This window comes from Stegodyphus dumicola, chromosome 2 (assembly GCF_044657685.1).
Source record: "Stegodyphus dumicola isolate Sdum_Otavi_A_Nest chromosome 2, ASM4465768v1".
In the NCBI taxonomy this organism is placed as follows: Eukaryota; Metazoa; Arthropoda; class Arachnida; order Araneae; family Eresidae; genus Stegodyphus; species Stegodyphus dumicola.
Window position 1 is genome coordinate 20,314,082 of NC_140769.1, and position 22,397 is coordinate 20,336,478.

At 33.7% G+C, this 22,397-nt stretch overlaps 1 protein-coding gene across 1 annotated transcript in view; it reads right to left on the reverse strand.

The window, feature by feature from the left end:
- Nucleotides 1-20,398, reverse strand: part of LOC118202037 (palmitoyltransferase ZDHHC8-like) — a 35,703-nt gene extending 15,305 nt beyond the window's left edge. Inside the window, exons 1-3 of the mRNA XM_035374198.2 lie at nucleotides 19,976-20,398; nucleotides 14,815-14,936; nucleotides 303-460 (exon numbers count right to left, since the gene is read on the reverse strand). Of these exons, the coding sequence (XP_035230089.2) occupies nucleotides 303-460; nucleotides 14,815-14,936; nucleotides 19,976-20,067 (372 nt within the window). The 5' untranslated portion in view covers nucleotides 20,068-20,398. The remainder of the gene's footprint in view (nucleotides 1-302; nucleotides 461-14,814; nucleotides 14,937-19,975) is intronic.
- Nucleotides 20,399-22,397: the final 1,999 nt, after the last annotated feature.

The following is a 22,397-nucleotide window of genomic DNA, read 5'->3' on the forward strand; positions in this document are numbered from 1 at the left end:
ATTAATATAAATTAAATAAATATGAATTAATTTTATAATAATTAACTATTTAATTTTAAAATTATTAATGATTTTCATAGTCATTTTATTTATTTATTTACTTTTGTTTCTCTTTACTGATAGCCTTCCATAGGGCTCCAGCACTTCTAATTTTAGAAATTAAGCCCCTGCTTATAACAGTCACTGCTTATATTTTGCCACTCCTTATATGGAGTCTTGCAATGACTTTTAAAAAATATATTAGCACAAGTACTTCAATATAACGTAGGAACTCTAGATAATAGCACACACAATTAAATTACCTCTATGCATCCATTGCATACACTACAATGAGAGCATCTTGGTGGTCTATAAAACTGGCATGTTACACACCATTTCATGCGAACATGGATTCCATTTATCTCAAGATTTTTATATAATGGAGCACGGAAATCATCCTCTTTATCTTCATCAGCAGTAGCTAAAATAAAAACCACAAATTAAACACATCCACACACATACGTACATATAGTATATACATGGACATATATATGTATACAAAAAATTATGAAATTTTCAAATTAAGATGATATATACCAGTGTTTCCCAAAGTGTGGTACGTGTACCCCCAAGAGTACAGGTAGAGTTTGGTGGGGGTACCCATGACACCGGATTTTGGTGGGGATATGCACTGCACCGTGCTTATCTGCACCTAATTCTACATTCTCATGAGTTAAATCAAGACAGTTTTGTAAGGTGTGAAATAAACCGGTGTGACAAGGTGGGAATATACCACACTTCGTTACAAAGAAAAATTACTTCATTAACAGTTAGTGGGTTCTCCAGGCACATGTGTATTTTTAGCTTTTGTGCAATTTTTCTTACAGGAAAAGTTTGTTATGTGCTTCAGTAAGTCTCACTTATTTTGATTATTTTTATTAAATATAATTTTTATCCCTAACATACGTTATGGTTCACTGGTTGAAATCGGGAACTACTACACGGAAAGAAAGTAATGATTATAGTAACAATCAAATAACAGGAAATAATGAAATTAATGAAGAATCAACTTCAATTCTGAAAGAACTTGTTAAGAAAAAAGGAAGGAAAACTCACAAGTACTACAAAGAATAAATTAAATTTGGATTCTCATGGATTGGAGATGAAAATGAGCCTGTTCAACTTTGTGTCATTTGTTTTGAAAATCTAAGAAATGAAAGAATGAAACTATCCAACTTAAAGTGCCATTTTGAGACAAACCATAATCAGTACAAAGATAAACCCACAGATATTTTTGAAAAAAAAAAAAAAAAAAAAAAACTTAAGTATTTAAATCAGTTTCGAAAATAATGCGGGGTTTGACAGGAAGTGACAATAAAAAAATACTAGGAACTTCGTATCACGTGTTCCTTTTAATGGCAAAATATAGTGCAGCGGAAACCACTGCCGAAATTTTAATTGAGCCTGCAGCCAAGATAATGGCAGAAGTACTGATACGAGATAGAGCAAAACAAACTTTTGACCACGATTCCCTCTCAAATAATAGAATTAATCGACGTACCATTGATATAGTTTGACCGCCTCATCTGCGACCATGAGCGCAAACACGCATGCGCAATTCGGACCAAATTAGTCTCAAAATAGGGTGGAAGGATGGGGACATTCTCTTCCTCCAGCACAGCTCTTTCCGAAGAAGACCTTTCACGTCACAGCAAGTAATACCACCCCTTTTGGGCGAGTCTATGTGTTTTGGCAGAATGCCAACCAGGGTTGCACTTGAGATGGTCGAACTATATGTCCAATAATGTGAAACAGATGTTATTATCTGATATTTCTCAAAGTCATTATTATGCATTGCAAGGTCGATGAGTTCATTGATATTGCAAATTCTGCAAATCTTATGGCATTTGCCAGATACGAAAAAAATCAATAAATTCATGACGACTTTTTATTTTGCCAGCCTTTATTAGGTCACACAAGATGAGAAGATATTTTTAATGTTATGAATAAATTTATGCAAGAGAACAAAATTGATTGGAATAGATGTGCTGGAATAAGCATAGATGATGCAAAAAGTAAGGACTCATTGCAAGAATTCAAAATGTTATCTCAAATGTCATATCCACACACAGTTGCATACACAGAGTGGCTTTGGCAACCTGTAAGATGCCTACTGATCTACAGAAAGTTCTGGATGAAAGCATGAAAATCGTTAACTTAAAAACCGGCCTTTGAATGCACGACTTTTTTTCGCAAATATGTGAAGAAACAGAAAGTAGTCATATCCAGCTTCTTTTTCATACCGATGTTTGTTGACTATCTCGAGGAAAAATTCTAAATTGATTGTTTGAACTTAGATATGAACTTCAATGCTTTTTTAATGATAGATTTGAGTTGAGAAATTGTTTACATGGCTTTGTAAACTAGCATACTTAGCAGATATATTCTCTGTTTTAAATTGCCTCAAGTTATCATTACAAAGCAAAGAAATTTCACTGTTTCACATTCCAGATAAAGTGAACGCTGCCATTGCAAAACTAAATTTATGGCAAAAGAGAGTTGGTAATGGAGAAGTAGGCTCATTTATTTTCTCTTGAGTTTATAAGAAGTTCAATTACTAAAATTGATGCCGATACTCTGAAATAACACTGCATATGGAGGGTTTGCAAGTGGGCTTGAAAAACTATTTCCCTGATTTAAACAAAAATACTGAATGGATAAAATATCCATTTAACATAAACATAACATCCATGCCAGAAGATTTGCTGCATGCGGAAGAAGAGCAATTGTTAAAACTGGCTGCTTGAGAAATAAACATAAGGAGGGTACTTTAACATTATTCTGGTTACAAATGCAACATGTGTATCCTGTTTAACAGAAAAAGTTCTAAAATACATCTTATTCACACACACTCATATTCGCAGCCATAACACGTCAACGTGACGCATACACAGAAAGTTTGTAGCTTTGAGGTCCGGATTATGGGTGTCCAAATTAACGACTTTTGACTGTATCACTTTATTATGTTTTATTATTTTATTGAATTATGTTTTAATTTTGATTTGAGTATTTTCTTCTGGAAAATTGCCTCTTTTCTGTGATTTAAGTATTATCTCTTGATACACATATACGTATAGACTTTTTTTTTTTTTTAAGCAGCATGAAAAAATTATTGTTTTTATTGAAATTAAATATACTTAGATCTCACACACAGGTAGTGAAATTATTAAAAATTCAAGGCCATAGACCTATGCACTAGCAACTGCACACTGAATGTTCTAATCAGTAAGTGGTGAAACCTCTCCTCGCAGCAATAAATACTTGTAAACGCCGAGTTCAGGAGTGATAAAGATTCATAATCTCATACCGTGATGCATTCTGCAAGGCATTCCTCAGTTGTTGCTCCAGATCTGCAACATTTTGGGGTGCCCAAATCAGATGGCCTACTATACCCTATATATATTCGATTGCCCAAAAACTTGGTAACCTTGATCGACAAGGATGAGAATCAACAGCCTTCACAGATATGCGAGTGATATGGTGTCTAGCATTATCCTGTTGAAAAAGGGCTCCAAGATGGCATTCCATGAAGGATAATGCAAATAACTATAGGATGTCATCAATATATTGTTGAACTATTAAAGTGGTAGGCAAGATGACTAGGGTTGACCTGCTGTTGTAACATATAGCACCCCAACATGATTGTTGGAGACGGCGGCTGCAGACAGACGATTACATAACGGCTCGGCGAAGGTCAACAGAAGGAGCGCCGCATCTGATTGGACTATTTTTTATTATTCTTATTTTTCCTTTAACTGCGAACTAAGCGGGGAAATTCCCTTTTCACTCAGTTATATGTATGCACTAGTTAGAGTAATGTAACGTTTTCAGCTTGTGTAAGACATATTAAATCTTTATATTAATAATCCCTGCTGTGATTATTTAATTTGTAACCTGCATGTTGTAGCCCTGAGAGTTGCAACATAGTAAATTTGGCGTCTGCTACTTTATATTTTTGATGAAATATGGATATAAAAGTTTTGAAAGCAAAACGGAAGTTGCTGAGAACAGCGTTTATGGTATGCTGCAACAATATAGCTCAGAAGATCGAAAACAAAAGTTTAGGAAGTGACAAAGTCAGTACATTGTTTCGGCAGATTCAAGACAAATTCACACGTTTGGAAACAACTCAAGAAGAAGTTTCGAATTTGTTGCTGAGTGATGATGCCCTTCAAGAAGAATATTCTGAAGATTTTTTGAAAGCAGAAGAATACCGTGACAAGTTCTGCTTGATCTGTTCGCTGTTAGAAAATGCAAAGAAGGCAAATTCGGTTACGGAAGGAACAACAACGAGCAAAAAAGGAAATTTAGTGGAGAACCGAAAGACTTTCTTGCCTTTTGGTCCCAGTTTGAGAAAATCCTATTGTTGATGAAGATAAATTTCAATATCTTTTACAATGTGTGGTAGCAGATTCTAAAGCGTCAAGACTCATAACCAGTTTTCCACCAACTAAAGAAAACTATTTAAAGGTCATCAGACAACTTAAAGAACGCTTCGGGAGAGATGAACTTTTGGTTCAGATTTATGTACGGGACCTACTTTCCATAGTAATGAAAAATGCTGCTGGTAGAATTAAAGTAGATTTAGCTGAACTTTATGATTTACTTGAGAGCAAGCTTATGGCACTGGAAAGTCTCGGTAGAACTAAGGAAAAATTTGCAGAATTTTTGGAACCACTTGTTGAGTCCTGTTTACCTGAGGCTGTTCTTCGTGCGTGGGAAAGAAGCCGCTCGATGGAAGATACTGTGTCACAGCAAGATAGTGCGCGTTCGTTGGATAAACTTTTGTGCTTTCTTCGAAATGAAGTGCAAAGTGAGGAAATGATTAAGCTCGCTCGTACCGGGTTGGGAGCTTCACGTTCTGCACATTCGCGTCCCCATTGTGATGATCCAGGTTGCTCTACAGCTGCTGCCTTGGTAAATGTTCCAAGACAATACAGGTAGGCGAAATTTACGTTGTATTTTTTGTGAGAAATCCCACAATTCTGCCGAATGTTTTTCTGTTCGCAAAATGTCTTTAGAAGATAAATGAAAGATTTTGGTGCAAAAGCGCGCCTGTTTCGCTGCCTACGAGTTGGACATAGTTCACGGGCATGCAAAAATAAAGTAAAATGTTTAACATGCGATAGATTTCACTATACCATTATGTGCTCAAATGGCGACTCTGTAAAGCCAAATGAAACTGACAGTACTCTTATTTCCAGCAATGTGTTGTTTAAACAGTCAACTGTTAATGAAAATGTGTATTTGCAAACACTTGTTTTAAAAATGTCTTTAGAAGATAAATGAAAGCTTTGGAAGATAAATGAAAGCCTGTTTTTGCTGCCTACGAGTTGGACATAGTTCACGGGCATGCAAAAATAAAGTAAAATGTTTAAGATGCGATAGATTTTACTATACCATTATGTGCTCAAATGGCGAACCTGTAAAGCCAAATGAAACTGACAGTACTCTGTTTTCCAGTAATGTGTTGTCTAATCAGTCAACTATTAATGAAAATGTGTATTTGCAAACACTTGTTTTAAAAATAGTATTTGAGGGTAGACAACTTATAGTTCGTACGATTTTGGACAGTGGTTCTCAGAAATCTTATCTTTCAGCAAGGGTTATCGCGTTTTTGCAACTGCGTCCTAAATCGAAACAAACCATTATACACGGTTTGTTTGGGGAAAGAGAGACAAGTCCTTATTCCCATTTAGTGTTTGATGTTAATTTAAGAAATTTTGAGGGCACTTATGACCATAACTTTGAAGAATGTTCTCAAAACAAAATATGTAGATGTGTTCCGAAAGTAGTTGATCCCAATATCCTAAAAGAATTAAAAGAAAGAAATATTACTTTATCTGATTTGCAAGCTAAAGAATATGACATTGAATTGCTTTTAGGAGCAGATGCCATTGGGGATATTATCACTGGCAGTTCTCTGAAACTGAACTCTGGTGTAACTGTAGTTGAGACTAAATTCGGATACACTGTGATTGGTAAGGTAAACAACTTATCTAAAGAACCTACTTCAGCTACTATTCCAGCAATACTAGAAAATAATTTGTGCAATAATGTAGTTTCATTGCATTGTGCTAATCTTAGCGTAACTGAAATCTGGAATTTAGATGCCATTGGCATAACAGATCCAACTGAAGATGTTAAACGTAAACTTGCTCACTCTGACACCATTAAGCAATTTAAAGAGAATTTAAATGTTCTTCCTGATGGCCGATATGAATTGCCACTACCCTTTAAATCTGAAATTCTGTTACCTAACAATAAGTCTATCACTTTTAAAAGGCATCAAAGAATGTGTCAACGAATTAATAAGGAAAATCAGTTAGATGACTATAAGGTAGTTTTTAAGCAATGGGAAGACCTAAAAATAATAGAAAAGGTTCTTGAAACTGAAATTGATAATTTGAGTTATTATTTGCCCCATAGACCTGTTAAAAAGCATACTAGCCAGACAATGAAGGTAAGGTCGGTGTTCGACGCTTCAGCCCGAGAGAGAAATCAACCATCCCTAAATGATTGTTTAAATAGAGGGCCGAACTTAATTGAACTCATACGTTCATCTCTGTTCCAACTCTCTGCATTGAGAAAGCATCTCTTGGATAATTCCCCAAGCAAACGGCTTGGGGAATTTTTGAATTCTCTTGGATAATTTTTGAAGCAAACGGCTATTTTTTTTAGGCAAACAACGGAACAAATTTTGAGGCAAACAACGTATAATATGGAAGTTTAATCCACCCACAGCCGCTTTGTGGGGAGGATGGTGGGAAAGGTTCTTCGATCTCTTCGACCAGGTACTGTATGTCTTTGAGCCAACCTGAAGTCGACTCAAAGAGGGGGAGAATGTTGGAGACGGCGGCTGCAGACAGACAATTACATAACGGCTCAGCGAAGGTCAACAGAAGGAGCGCCGCATCTGATTGGACTATTATTTATTTGCCGAGTTTGATGATGTGACCCAAAAATTAAAGCATTCATTTTATGTTGACAATTGTGTCACTGGGGTTCACGATTTCAAACAGCAAGAAAATTTTATAGTTAAAGCTACAGAAGTAATGGCTCAGGGATGTTTTAACCTACGGGGTTGGGAAAGTAATGTTCCAGGTCATTGTATTTCCCGTAGTTTAGGTTTAACTTCTCTTCTTGGAATCTTATGGGATTTGGATAACGATACATTAAAATGTAATCTTGACTATTCAATGGATAATGAGATAAGTAAACGTAATATTTTAGCTATGGTACATAAAATTTTTGATCCGCAGGGTTTTTTGAGTCCAACTACCTTGTTACCTAAGTTACTATTACAGGAGACTTGGACTATGAAATTAAAATGGGATGACCCCTTGCCAGATAACATTCAGAAACCTTTTCAGAAGTGGCAGGATGAAATTAAATATCTTGAGAAAATTAGTATTCCACGATATGTAGAGATAAATGAGAATTCAGAGCTGCATCTATTCATTGATGCATGTAAGAGCTCCTATGGTGCATGTGTTTACATTAGAACTGTAACGCCCGTGGGAGTCAAAATTTGATTGATCAGAGCCAAATCCAGGGTAGCGGCATTAAAATCTCTGACAATACCGCGGTTAGAATTGATGGCCTGTTGCATTGGCGCGAGACTGGTTCACTCAGTATACGCCGCCTTAGACTTGCCTGATTTGAAAATTATTGCATGGAGTGATTCTATGGTAGCACTTTGGTGGATTAAGAACCGTGGTGATTGGTCAGTTTTCGTTGCGAATAGGGTAAAAGAAATAAACAGTCCGATTCTTTCTCAGTGTTGGCACCATGTTCCAGGTGATTTAAACTCGGCAGATATGCTTTCAAGAGGCAGTTCCCCTCGTTCATTTTCAGATTCTCTTTGGTAGGAGGGTCCATCCTGGCTCCTGGAACCTAATAACAACTGGCCACCAGACCGTTTGGCTTACGAGATCTCTGAGGTAGAACAAGAAAAAAGGAAGGTCAGATTGAGTAACCTTAATTCAGTTGAAGAGGAAATACCTTGGTATGCAATTAGGTTTTCGAATTTTCAATCCATCATTCGATTAGTCGCATGGATATTGTGGTTTGTGTAAAACGCAACAAGTAAACGTGCATTTCGAGAGACTGGAGATTTAACCGCTCATGAGATGGAACATGCAGAAAAAACTCTAATAAAAATTGTACAAAATAAGTATTTTCTCTCCGCAGATTCTATTCCCAATATGAGTGTCATCTCAGACAGAGAGGGTATAAAAAGGGTGAAAACGCGCAGTAGAGAGTGATCAGACGACCCTGAATTTATCTGTCCAATTATTTTACCAGACCGGTGTATATTCACCCAGCGTCTGATAGAATATTATCATTTACAAAATTGTCACGCTGGAACCCAAATATTACTTGGAATATTAAGGGAGCGATTTTGGATAGTGAGGGGCCGAAGAGCGGTCAGGAAAGTCGTAAAAGGTTGTGTAAGATGCAATCGATACAAGGCCAAGTCTCTCGGTTGCGAGCCGGTATCGCTACCGTGTGATCGTGTCTATGACGCAGCGGTGTTCGAGGTGGTAGCAGTTGATTTGGCAGGACCCTTGTATGTGAAGGAAGGTGAAAAAGTTTGGATTGTTTTGTTCACATGTGCAATATATAGGGCCGTTCATTTGGAATTGACTTTTTCATTGTCTACCGACGCATTCTTGTTGTCATTGAGACGATTCGTAGCCAGAAGGGGGAGGCCGAGAATAATTTATTCCGACAACGGAACTAATTTCAGAGGAGCGCAAAGAAAAGTTAGTAACATTGATTGGGAACAAATTTTGAAGCAAACGGCTATTTTTTTTAGGCAAACAACGGAACAAATTTTGAGGAAAACAACGTATAATATGGAAGTTTAATCCTCCCACAGCCGCTTTGTGGGGAGGATGGTGGGAAAGGTTCTTCGATCTCTTCGACCAGGTACTGTATGTCTTTGAGCCAACCTGAAGTCGACTCAAAGAGGGGGAGAATGTTGGAGACGGCGGCTGCAGACAGACAATTACATAACGGCTCAGCGAAGGTCAACAGAAGGAGCGCCGCATCTGATTGGACTATTTTTTATTATTCTTATTTTTCCTTTAACTGTGAACTAAGCGGGGAAATTCCCTTTTCACTCAGTTATATGTATGCACTAGTTAGAGTAATGTAATGTTTTCAGCTTGTATGAGATATCCATATTAAATCTTTATATTAATAATCCCTGCTGTGATTATTTAATTTGGAACCTGCACGTTGTAGCCCTGAGAGTTGCAACAATGATTACACATGCGGTAATGGCTGTGTGCCTTTGTAAAACAAAAGCTAATTGGGACCTCAGACCATGACCCCTCTACACATGTCCACGAACTTCATATGCTTCAAGACTGAAGCAGGATTCATCGCTGAACACTATGTCAATTCACTGGCAACCATGATAATCAGTGTGACAGTGGTTTCAAACTCAGACTGCATATGGGTCAAATGCACAATTTAAAAATAGCTGATAGGCCAGTTTTTTAAAGGAAATTTTTTATTAAAAAATATTTTAAATAAATTAAAAATTTTGCTCATTAAATATACATAGACAATAATATAACTGCAAAAGAAAAAATTAAAATTTATATTTATTTTTGGTTCTATTTCGTTTTGAGGACGGTAAAAAAAACTGCAGCAAAAATGTATGCGAAAAAGTGCCAAATCTAGCAAACGTGCCCATTTAATAGCGTGCCAAATCTAGCATATGCACTGATTTAAAATTGTGTAAATTTAGACAGTTCTATATTTCTTAAGACACCATTGAAATACTAGTTTAATTTTTAAATCCTTTTTTGATATCTTATGGATTTAACAATTTGGGAATTGCCAATGACAAAAAGTCTGCAATAGAATTTTTTCAAAGAAAAGGCATCATTCATTATAGAAAATTATGGTTGACCAATCAACGTGATGAAATTATGCTTTAGCGATAACTTGGTAGTGAAATAGCAATGCAAGAATCCATTCAGTTATGTTTAGTCTTTTTTTTATATAAATTATAATAATGATTTGAAATAGTTATTTACTCTTATGCTTCTATTCAGTTATGTTTAGCCTTTTTGATATAAATTATAATAATAATAAAGTATTATATGAAAATAACCTTTCATCTAAATTAAAACAATAATCTTAGATAGTTATTTACTATTATACTTCCTTTCTTGCGTTAGGGTTGCTGCAATTACTTTTGGCAGCACTGGCATCAACAATAGTTTGGAGATTTTTTACGGTCCTCAAAACGGAATAGTAACTTATTTTTTATTTGAAATCAAAACATTGGTACCTGCAAGATATTTCTATTGGTTACACTTTGTAATTCGAATGCACTGACAGCTAAACATTAAATTTTCAGACTGATATTTATTTTAGATAATTCTTATATGTTGAATTAATTCAGGGCTGGATATGAACTTCTAGAAGCCCTAAGCACTTAAAAGATTTTAATGCCACAGATATTTATGCCAGTTTTGTCTTCATTCCTCCTTCTCTCTTTAGGTTTTGGTTTAGCTGCACCATTTCATGGTAAAACTGGCAATGGGAAATACAATGAAAAGTCTTTTATCCGGACTCGTCGGGACTTCGGCGATTCCGGATTATAGATCATCAATTTAAATCTGGTAAGATGGCATGCAGTAAATTATACAATTAAAAATATGAAACCGTAATTTATGAAATAAAGAGCAATTATGATCAAAAGGGTATCAAAATTTACAAAAAAAAAAAAAAAAAAAAAGCTTAATATTTATTTGTTTACTTTATTAAACATTTCTTTCAATGCGTGCATGCGTAAAGCATACATTATGCATAGTTGAAATTCGAAAATTGCAACCAGAAAACTATTTGATGTGTATTCGTGATATTTATAATGACTAGGAATTTGATTTAAATCATATCAAAGACGGAGTACATCGAGATGAAATATTACATTTAGTAAGGAATTATGAACCGAATAAAGTAAAATCATCTGCCCTGAAGATAAGGATAGTGCTGACAGATCAACTCCCAGTTCATTGCGTGCCACAACTTCCTCCCCCCCCCCTCCGCAGAGCAGCGTGAAATTGATAAACAGATTTCGGAATGGTTAGAGAAACAAAGGATATGCTTTTATCCATTTTTTTGCAGCAATTCCACTTTTTGTTTGATGGACATTGAAACATGCTTTTGCTTTGTAGATTCTTTGGCAGCCTGTAAAAAATAATAAGCTGGATCCAATTAGAAGATTAAGGAACAACGCAATCTGCAACATTAACTAATATAGATAATTTTAGCTTAGCTTATACCGTCCGTTATACATTAAATGCACATGCGTAAATGTATTATGTGCATGCGTAAAGGTATTATGCGCATGCGTAAACGCATAACGTGTTTACACATGCTCAGAAAGTTTGTAGCTTTGAGGTCGATTATAGATCATTCCGGATTAAAGACTTTTGACTGTATCTTGTGCCCACTTTCCTGATTCCCTAAGCATGTGTTATATTCCTTAATGGCTAATCCAGCCCTGAATTAACTACTAAATAAATTACTTAAACTAAAAATAAGTAAATTATGAAAATTTTCTAAGTTTTCAAAATATATTTTCAAGTGGGACAAAACTTGAGAATAAAAAAACAATAATCTAATTTCTCTATCTTATTTATTCAAACTTTCTTCAATGCATAGATAAAAATACATATAATTTTATGAAAATAACTCCAATCTTCTTTATTTCTTACAACAGCTTAACACTTGATGGCATTTTGATTCTGATAAATTCCGTAGCCTTGCAAAAAAAATTTACCAGAAATTATCTTCATCAGGGATTCCAGATATTCATCGGTCATTGGAGCTTTTTTTTAAAATTAATTCTCAACTGAGGGAGAAAACTGTGCACATAAAAATATATTCCCAAACAAAGCAATTATTCTCAGTAGAAATATTTCTAACTCTTCTTATTTATTTTTTAACAAAAACGAACAAAATTTATAAAATCTGAGCAGCAGTTTAACAGTAACTGAACTTCTGAACTGTTACTTACTTTCTAACTGCTTATTAATTGAATTATTTCGTATACCTAAAACTGTAATTTTAACTGTAAAGAAACTGCACTTAGTTACTGTAACCTCATCTGTATCTCAGCTAGTGTGGGTTTTCTGGTGCTCACATACATGCATGAATCCCAGTAATTTTTGTTAAATATAAAATTTGTTATGTTGTGAAGATTACTGCTGATTTATTTTACCAAGTGAATTACTTCTCTTCCAGTATAATGAACATGAGTTATACAGTGTACCCAATTAAGCACGCTGATGACTCCTTAGTGGAAAAGCAAGCATCATCCATTATCTAAGCATCCATGTACATTTAGAGGATAGGTCATCAGTTTATTGATTAAAAGCATAAGATATGCAAAAGTGATAAAAGTCACAGATATTTTCAAATATTTTTGTGATTTCAACGGCTTCTGACCAAACGTGTGTGTAGGACCATATGTGACACAGTGTTTTAAATGCATGTGTAAGAAATTTGCATAGATTTTACGCTGCCCAGCATAAAAATGCATCATTAAGATTCAGTCATATAAATATGCAAATTTCGGAGAATATATAGTGGAACCAGTCATGCAAATGATATAAGATGCAAGTTGGTCACGTGATTACAGTGGAAGATAAAAGGTAAGAAAACTGCAAATGAACCAACAGTCGTTACTCTCTGCTGCTTACAGAATAAAAAAAATTTAGAAGTTCAATATTTCAAAATACACATGTAAATGGGAGATGCCTAGGATGATGACATCTTATGCACTTCCAGCAAATGGACAATTTTATGAGAGGACAAATTGTAGGCTTACATCCAGTTAGTTCAGCAGCGATAGCATCGTATCACGGCTGAAGTGCATGTAAATGTATCCACTGTGCATGTAATCTGGTCTAGATGAATCAATCAAAAGAACATAAATAGTCACAACAACCCATCTTCATCTAGACGTACTACAGAATGCACAGATTGATGTGTAAGAAGAGAAGCATTGGCGACTACTATATCAATTACTATGAACAATTTGCACAACGTGCAGGGAGCTTTGGATCTTCCAATATCTAGGGAAATAGTTTCCTGGTGTTTGGCTGAAAGTAGCTTGCACATGAGCCACCCTTTGCAAAGACTGTCATTAATGCCAAACCATTGACACAAAAGATTGTGATAGTGTCATCAATGAGCCGCTTTGATATCTGAATGGCAGAAGATGGAATTAACGAGTCTCGTTTTTGTTTGGAGGCATTAGGAAGACAGAGCTAGTTTGACTACTTTTGCTAAATGCCACGCCATTTGTCAACATTGCATAATGGTTTGGGGTGCCATCAGTCATGATAACAGTAGTCCTTACCCTCAGTGGCTGTAAAATGGTACTTTCCAGCATGACAATGCAACACAGCATCTGGCATTTGTTAGCTGACTTACAGCATGTCTCATTGCTTGCTTGGCCTGAGATGTCCTCTGATCATTTGCCGATCGAACAATTCTGGAACGTGAATGGTCATTGTTTGTCTGCTCTGACCCAACCGTTATCGAAAGAAGTACTTTGGAGGAGTAATTTGGGCTTCTGTCCCTCAGAACATTTATCTGCACACTAATTGAATCTGTACCTCACAGTGTCGCAGCTAGCATTGCTGTGAGAGGTTATCATACATCTTACTGATTTCCTGTATATTTCAGCACTGTGTAAATTCATTTTCCTATAAATAACATCACTCACTTACACATACGTGCTCTGTCTGTGTATCAGTTGACACCACATTCTACCCAATCTTTCATGGTTTTGCATTTTCTGTGTTTATAGCCTTTGGTAAAATCCTAGTATACAGTAAACCTTGGCGCGATTTTGAAAATTATCGCCAACACCAAAAATGATCCAAAGAATGTCTATATATATATATACTATACAATATATACTATGTGTGTATATACATAGTATATACACTATATATATATATATATATAGTATATACTATGTATAACCATATATATTCTTTGAATGACCTGTTTACTACTCACCGCATATGTCGGGTTTTTACTGCTCATCATAAAGTCGCCAAAAGTAGCCAAATCCTGTGTGCACCGGATACTAGGATTAAACCCATCATGTGCCTGAACTACCTGAGCAAATTTTTCCCATTCGTAATGTGAACTCAACACACACTATTTATTATGCATCAGAAAATCCCCATGAGTATTTGAAAAGCCCTTGCATACTCTCAAGCATGGTGTTTGGTGTGCAATGTCTAGATTCAGCATCATAACACGATTGTTTCATCAAACTGTTAATGCTGACCAGTATGTCTAGAATTAGTCTAATCCATTTATGGATCAACTCACTAAAGATGAACGACTGCATGCATATTTTCAGCTAGATGAAGCAACAGCACACACTGCCATGACCAATTTGCAATTTGTTAATTGTTATACAATGTTAGAAATAGGTACTGTTCTATTATCAGGACCGGGTTCAGAAATGTATGCATGTATATATGCAAGTATGAATGTATGCGTATATATATGTATACATACAAACACATGTTCATAGGTTTCTGAATCCGGTTCCAATAACAGAACAGTACCGAGAAATATACTAATAGTATAAAAAATATTATTGCAAAATATTATTTGTAATTGCAGATAAACCTGCTTTTTAAATTATTCACTTTTTTTACACTGATGAGCACTAAACCATTCACAACATATAAGATAAAGGTGTTAGATCTAAGATACCTTTAGGTATAATACCAGGATCCATAAAAGTAGCAAGAGAAAAGTTGACCACCACAAAAAACGTAATTAATGCTTGACATATTGGAATAGCTATATGGTATTCCTGCATCAAGTATGGACATCTAAAAAATAAAATACAACAGCAATTAAATAAGCACAAGCAACAAAATAATATTAATTATAAAAATTTTTATTTTCTACACTTTTATATCAAATTCATAATCCCTAATTTATTTCATGTAAGACAATCACTGTCAGGGGAAAAAAAAAAAAAAAAGATGTAAGCCTTTCCGGCACGCTACCTTTTAAAGTTGGAGTTTTAATTTAAAAAAAAAAAAAAAAGTAGGCACTCTAATTAGGCCTAAAGAAGTACAAAAGTAAAATTTTGTGAAGATAGCACTTATCGTTTAATTCTGTAGGTGTGCCCAAAGTGGACACCTTGATTGAAGAGAGTGCTGAAACGAGCATTGTTGTCAAAGAACTGACTGATGAGATGCAGAGAAACAAAGAATACAGACTCTCAGTTGTCCTAGATTATCGGTGAGCCCGGTCTGGGCACATCTAAGGTTTGCAGTTTGATTTTAGGCAAGATTTCAAGGTAAAAATTTAAAACTAATATAGAATAAGGAGATTAGCATACAGCCAAAAAAAATAACATAGAATTTTTTTTCAAATAATTCCTTTTATACCCTAAAAAAAATCTGGAAGATTTCTTTAAAAAATGAGGGTCTTAAAAAACTAAACATGGCTAAAATATATGAACTGGTTTGTGTTGAGCTGCCATCTACTATAAATAAAGAAGGTTCAGAGTAACCTATAAATCCTTTTTCATTCAATTTTTCCGTGCGTACAGAAGGAAATTTGGTACTGTTCTGTTTTGAGAACTGTAAAAAAGTTGCAGTGAAAATGTATGCGCAGAAGTGCCAAATCTAGCAAACGCGCCCATTTAACAGCGCACCAAATCTAGCGTACGCGCTGATTTCAAATTGCATAAGATTATATAGTTCTATATTTCTTAAGACACCATTGAAATATTAGTTTAATTTTTAAATCCTTTTTTGATATCCTATGTATTTAACAACTTGGGAATTGCCCATGACGAAAAGTCTGCAATAGAATTTTGGGTAAAGTGCACAATCACCCACAGCTTGACGCGTTTTTAAGAATTGCACATACTCAGTATCCATGTACCGCGTTTTTAAGAATTGCACATACTCGGTATCCATGTACACATCAACCTATTTTGACTTAAAAAAAAAAAAAAAAATTCCTAGAATTTCACAAAAAGAGCACTTAACAGACCCTTGACTTTATCTATGTACACGTCGACCTATTTTCACTTAAAAAGTAAAAGAAAATTGACAAAAATCCAATTGTTCTTACCCTTGTAAAAAGCAGCAAACAAATAAGTGGGCGATTCTGCACATTACCGAGAATTTTTTCAAAGAAAAAGCATCATTCATTATAGAAAATTATGTTTGAACCACCAACGAGATGAAATTATGCTTTAGCGATACCTCGGTAGCGAAAATGAGATGCAGGCATCCATTCAGTTATCTTTAGCAATTTTTATATAAATTATAATAACGATCTGAAATAGTTATTTACTATTATGCTTCCATTCAGTCATGTTTAGCCTTTTTTATATAAATTATAGTAATAAAAAAGTATTATATGAAATTAACCTTTCATCTAAATTAAACCATCAATCTTAAATAGTTATTTACTATTATACTTCCTTTCTTGCATTAGAGTTGCCGGAATTATTTTTGGCAGCACTGGCATCAACAACAGTTTGATGATTGTTTACGGCCCTCAAAACCGAATAGTACTGGAAATTTTCATAAGTGTCCAAACCGGACACACTGTACCGCAAAGGGTTAAATAATCCATTATTTCTGGATTAAATAATCCAGAAAATTAATATATAGACATAACAACACATAACAAGCAAATATAACTCTCCAAGCATTCATTTTGTTCTGAAACACAAATTTTACATAATGGCCATAAGAAAGAGCTATTTTCTCAAATATAATACATTAATTCTTTTTCTTTTAATATAGAGTCTTAATTTTATATATATATATATATTCCAGATGCACATATATATAAAGTAATTTAGAACAAATTTTTCACAAAACCCAAACATTGAAATTCAAATGAACTTCACAAAATCCTATAAATGTAGAATATTTTAAAATGTAAAAATTAAAATGAATATCATAAGAAAATTCACAAAATAATATAAAAGAACAGAAGAGAAATCCAATCAACTGCTATAGCCAGAATTAGCTGATGAAACATTTTAATATATTTTTAAATCTCAATTGTTGACCCTAAAATTCTGGTCCTCCTTAAAGTAAAAAAAAATGGCAAAAATACAATTATAAATATCTTCTAATTTAAAAAGATTTTTAATTAAGTCTAAAACGAATCTTTAATAAAAATGAAAATTTACTCTTAAAATGTAGACAAAATTAAAATCCCACAGTGAAAAAAAAATCCTTGAAATTTCAAAATAATATTAACATAAAACTTTGTGAGAACCTCTTATCAAACACGAATGTGAAACAATAAAAAAACTTAAAAATTCCATTAGAATCTGAGACATCAAGGGTTGCCAGTTTGGCTTCTTTGCTGAAACTAAAACCAACAAGCCATCTTCCAAAGGTGAATTAATGCTACAAAGCAAAGAATTTTGAAATGCAAAGAAATCTTACATTTTAGTGTGCCCCTTGGATTATCACCCAGTTCTTGTTTCATTTATTGTCATGTAGCTGTTTTATTTATAGTAACCTAAGTAGTTGAATGTTATGGAAACCCTATTATGATGTGATTGGTTGCATGATTGTGGTAAATTTGACTGATGGGGAAAATATTTGTAAGGGCTTATTCATGTGTTAGATGTTGGTTAGGAAGTACGTTGCTTATTTTGTGCTTTACACTGTAAAATTGCTGCATGTGATAAGATTAATCTGAAGGTTCTGTACAATTTGCAACGAAAAGAAGAAAAAGCATTAATTGACTAACACGTAAAATGAAGGTTTACTTGGTATTCATTATAAGTATCCTGTTTGTACAAAGAAAATGCGTATGGTCGAACAAAAAGATTGTTCAGATGGCTTTGTCGCAAGAAAAGTTCATGCAAAAAAATGGCACTGACAGTCCGGCACTAAGGAGGATATTTTTTACTATTATTTTTGTGAATTTATGTGGCGACAGCAGTATGTAGATTCTAGTTCAGTTAGTTTTAGAAAGTTTTGGGATGCTGTTAAGGAATTTCGTGTGCCACAGAAATTTCTAAATAAAGTAAGTCGATATTTCCTGTTTAAAGTGCATAGTTGAGATAACATGCATTTCCTTCTTTATGTAACTTCATTGTTTGATTTAGAATGCAGTTTATTGCGATTACATACTTTTTGCTTTAATTATGTTTTATTGTATTACATTTTGAACACCAATTTACTGGGAAGAGAATTGGACGTAAACAGGAATGACCAAGAGGTACCCTGAAATATATTTTTACCAAACCTTTTTATTCAAAAACTTACTGACACATTGAAAAGTCAATAAAATTAAAGAATTACTCGTAAGTGAAAAAAATTGAACCCATCCAAGTTAAAATCTAAATTTAAATTTTAAAAATTACAATTAAAATGTTGAAAAAATTATAATAAAATAAAGATAGAATAAAAAAAAAGGGGGAGGGGGGTTTCTGCCACTATCAATAAAAATATTTAAAAAATTGCAAGAGACTTGAACGGTTTCTAATGGTGACTTCAAACTTGTTTAAATTCAAACAAGACCCTTTAAAATACACATTTTGATTTTCAATTTATGAAACAGCAACTGATTGATTGCTTTTGTGTTCTCTAAAACGTAGTATGGTGTTTATATTGAATTTATTTTCAATTATTTTATGATGTGTATATAATATAGTCATTACATTCCTTACTGTTGTAATCAATGAATTAGGTAGTCGATTTAATATTAGTAAGCAGTAACTTTAGAGAGACAGTGTATATAAATATTTTACTTGATGAAAAAAATTATCTTCATATATTAAACTACAGTTCAGATGAACTAATATTTAAAACACACACCTCCAGAATATGTTTAAGGATCATTAAATTATATTTCCCCTCCATTACATCTGCATTCGATCAATTTCTTTAAAATACTAGTTAATAAATACAAAAAAATTATAAAATGCTTGCCTACATTTTTTAGTTTAAAAAAACATTTTAAACCTCATATTATCACAAGCATATTGATAATCTAAACAGTTTCACTTTTATACTAAATAAAATTATAGTTTAGAAGTCTCAGAAGCTACCTCTTTTAGTAGTGTGGGAATAAAAAAAGCAAGAATTTTACTGGCAGATAATTACCAACTCACATATTTCATACACCTTAGTTATGTTTAATATAGTGACATTACGTTACATTATCTACATCTGGAAGAATTTAACCTAGAAATGCATCAATCTTAAAATCTACTCTACTGACATTAAAGAAAATGTTAATCATTAATTTTGCTAATTTATTGTGATTATTACCATAATACCACATAATATAAGATTTAGTGTTTTAGGCTTAATTTATAACTTTCTAGTACGTTTTGAAGTGTTAGAGCTGAGTTTACAACTTTGTCTCTTAATTCTTCAAAAACACTGAAACATCTGAAACTGGTTTAATTTCTTAATGAACTTCAGTTTATATCTATTTTACGTTACTGAAGTAAAAAACAATTTTTGTAATTAAGCATTATAAGTGAATTGTCAGTAAAAATTTTAGTACCTTCTTGAATAGTTACCAATCATGACAACGTTCGTCTTCACAGCGCATCAAAGATTAAAGACAAAACTTGCCATCAATTATCATAATATTTTTTTAAGGAACTGCGAAATAATTTTACATCTCAAAATGTTATCACCCTATATTTCAAACTGCTTTTATCAAAGGCAACAGAACTTTTCCACAATATTTCTATGATGTATGACAGATTGCACAGGAGAAAAAATAAGTTTACTATGTACCCAAGTTGCAAATTTTCAAGGAATAAAAATCGAAATAAACATCTAGTTTATTTAATCCAAAACAAATTACATATGTTTACATTCTAATCGTGGTGTATTTGATGAAATTATATACTTACGGGAAAACAAAAAATGAAGCTGTTGTAGCTATAAGCAATGTCCACGAACAAGTGGCTGGAATCAACCTCGCTGTAGACTTACATCTGGACATAATTTTACAGAAAAATAATTTTTAGGCTTTTGTAACTTAACTTCAGTTTGGGTTACAGCCATCAACTATCCAGCACTAATAGGATCAGAAAAGACACTTCTACACGGATTAACATCTCCCACATTAGGAATTTTTAAAATTAAGTTCATGCGTATAATAGATGATACCAATAAAATTCATATATGGTGCTTTGTACCTGATGAATAATTAATACGCATATTTTTTCACCCATGCTCATATCCCACTCAGTTAATTCCTTAATTCTACACCCAACTTAGTACAACAAAAACAGCACCTTTCCCACTTTTAGGCCACGCGCAAGTTACTGCCACTCCTCAAACTCATAAAAGTGTCTGATCTTTAATCAGAATCTGAGGCTTAATGAGATACATTCCGCAAGAGAAGAAGAAGAAAAAAGTGGTCACGTGGTTTAATAACGACAATCCAAGGAGGTTAGAATAGTGCGACAATCTCCGCACGTGCGCAGTTAACGGTAGAGTCTATAGCAGATGTACAACTAAAATTAATTGATTTTTCTAATTTAGAAATTTACAGCTATTGCGAAAAATTAAAAAAGTACTCTTGGAAGTGATTTTTCTTTTCTTGATGTCAATAAAAAGGATCTTCTCTCGTTCAAGGACAAACATGTGAATAACATTTGTTTTAAAGTAATGTCAGATAGTAAGGTACTTGTAGGAAGCTGTATTAAAGAAGAAATGAAGAAAACAATTAACTACAAAACGTCTGTGCAAATTTCTGCAGAAAATGAGGTAAGATTCATAAATTTCCTTTTATGCACAATACTTACCAATATTCATGTTTTACTTTATTAGGAATTTTGGGGAAAGAGCACAATCGCCCACTGCTTGGCCCGTTTTTAAGAATTGCACATACTCGATATCCCTGTACACATAAATCTGTTTTCACTTAAAAAAAAAAAAAAAAAAAAAAAAAAAAAAAAAAAAATCTGAAATTTTTCAGATTTTAAATTACGTCCAAAGGGGCGTTTTTTAACATTTTGTGTGTTACCTTTCTTTATTAAATATCATGTTCCTCGCACTTAAACCATAAGATCCAGTGCAACAGCAATATCGCAAAATAGTTTTAAAACGAGCATATCTTTAGAATTTCCGAAACAGAGACTCACGCGCTGGAGATAAAAATGTTTTTCCTGCACAACGTTGCCATTGCTCGCTTTGAAATCCTTGAGTTTGTTAATCAAAAATTCGTCAAAGTTTTAAAAAATAGGAAGTCGATCATAAAACAAATTTCAAATTTCAAATTTGGTCTTCCACATGCTCATATTCGTTGGAGGATTACGTTATTCAAAATTCGATGACTCTATGTACCGTTGTTTTATCACAATACGAGAAATATACATACATTTATGCAGATTTTTCATTATTTAATTTCTTCAAATATAATGCAGGACTCTAACATTTTGTGGCAACAGTTTGAAAAGTGAACCGACATTTATGAGTCCGACGCAAAATGCCAAAACGAAACTAATAGTCCTTCGGGATTCAAATCCCTTTGGACTAAAAAAAAAAAAAAAAAATCCGAGAATTGCAAAAAAAATGGTATTGCGCACTCCTTTGACTTTATCCAGGTACACATCGACCTATTTTCACTTAAAAAGTCAAAGAAAATTGACCAAAATAAAATTCTTTTTACTCTTGTCAAAAGCGCCAAACAAACGCCAATCAAATAAGTGGGCGATTCTGCACTTTAGCCGGAATTTTAAGTGTATATCAATAGCTGAAAAATATTCCCGAGACCTTGAATAATTTTTTCCAAACTTTAAAATGTAAACATAATAATGTAAATATTTGTTAATAGTTCATGAATAGTTTTCTAAATTATTGAAATAGTTGAATTCATGCAAGAGCTGTTTATTTGCAAAAACATTAACACCAAGACAATTGTCTCTTATTAATTGCAGTGCCATAGAACATGCTATACCGGTAAATTTTTAGGTGCTACTTTGGTAGACGGTTGCACGGATTTTGGTGATTTTTTTTGGCGAGCAAGGCGACTTATGGTAAACCCATTGCTGGACAAGTTATTAATGGTAACCGATACTTTGTTGTCATTTTATTTAAAAAATAATGCGTGTTATTATGCATAAATTCCGTGTTTTAAATATTATTTATGACTGTAGCGAATAGTTTATCCAACAGATGGCAGTATCTGCCAAGCTAATTTGGTAATTGTCAGTGCGCATGCGCAAGCGGAGTGTAAAAAGAAGTATGTTATTAGGAGAATGAGCTTTCGTTAATAATGTTGCTGCGCGTTTTCGCTGTGTAAATAAAAGTATATTTTTATATCAT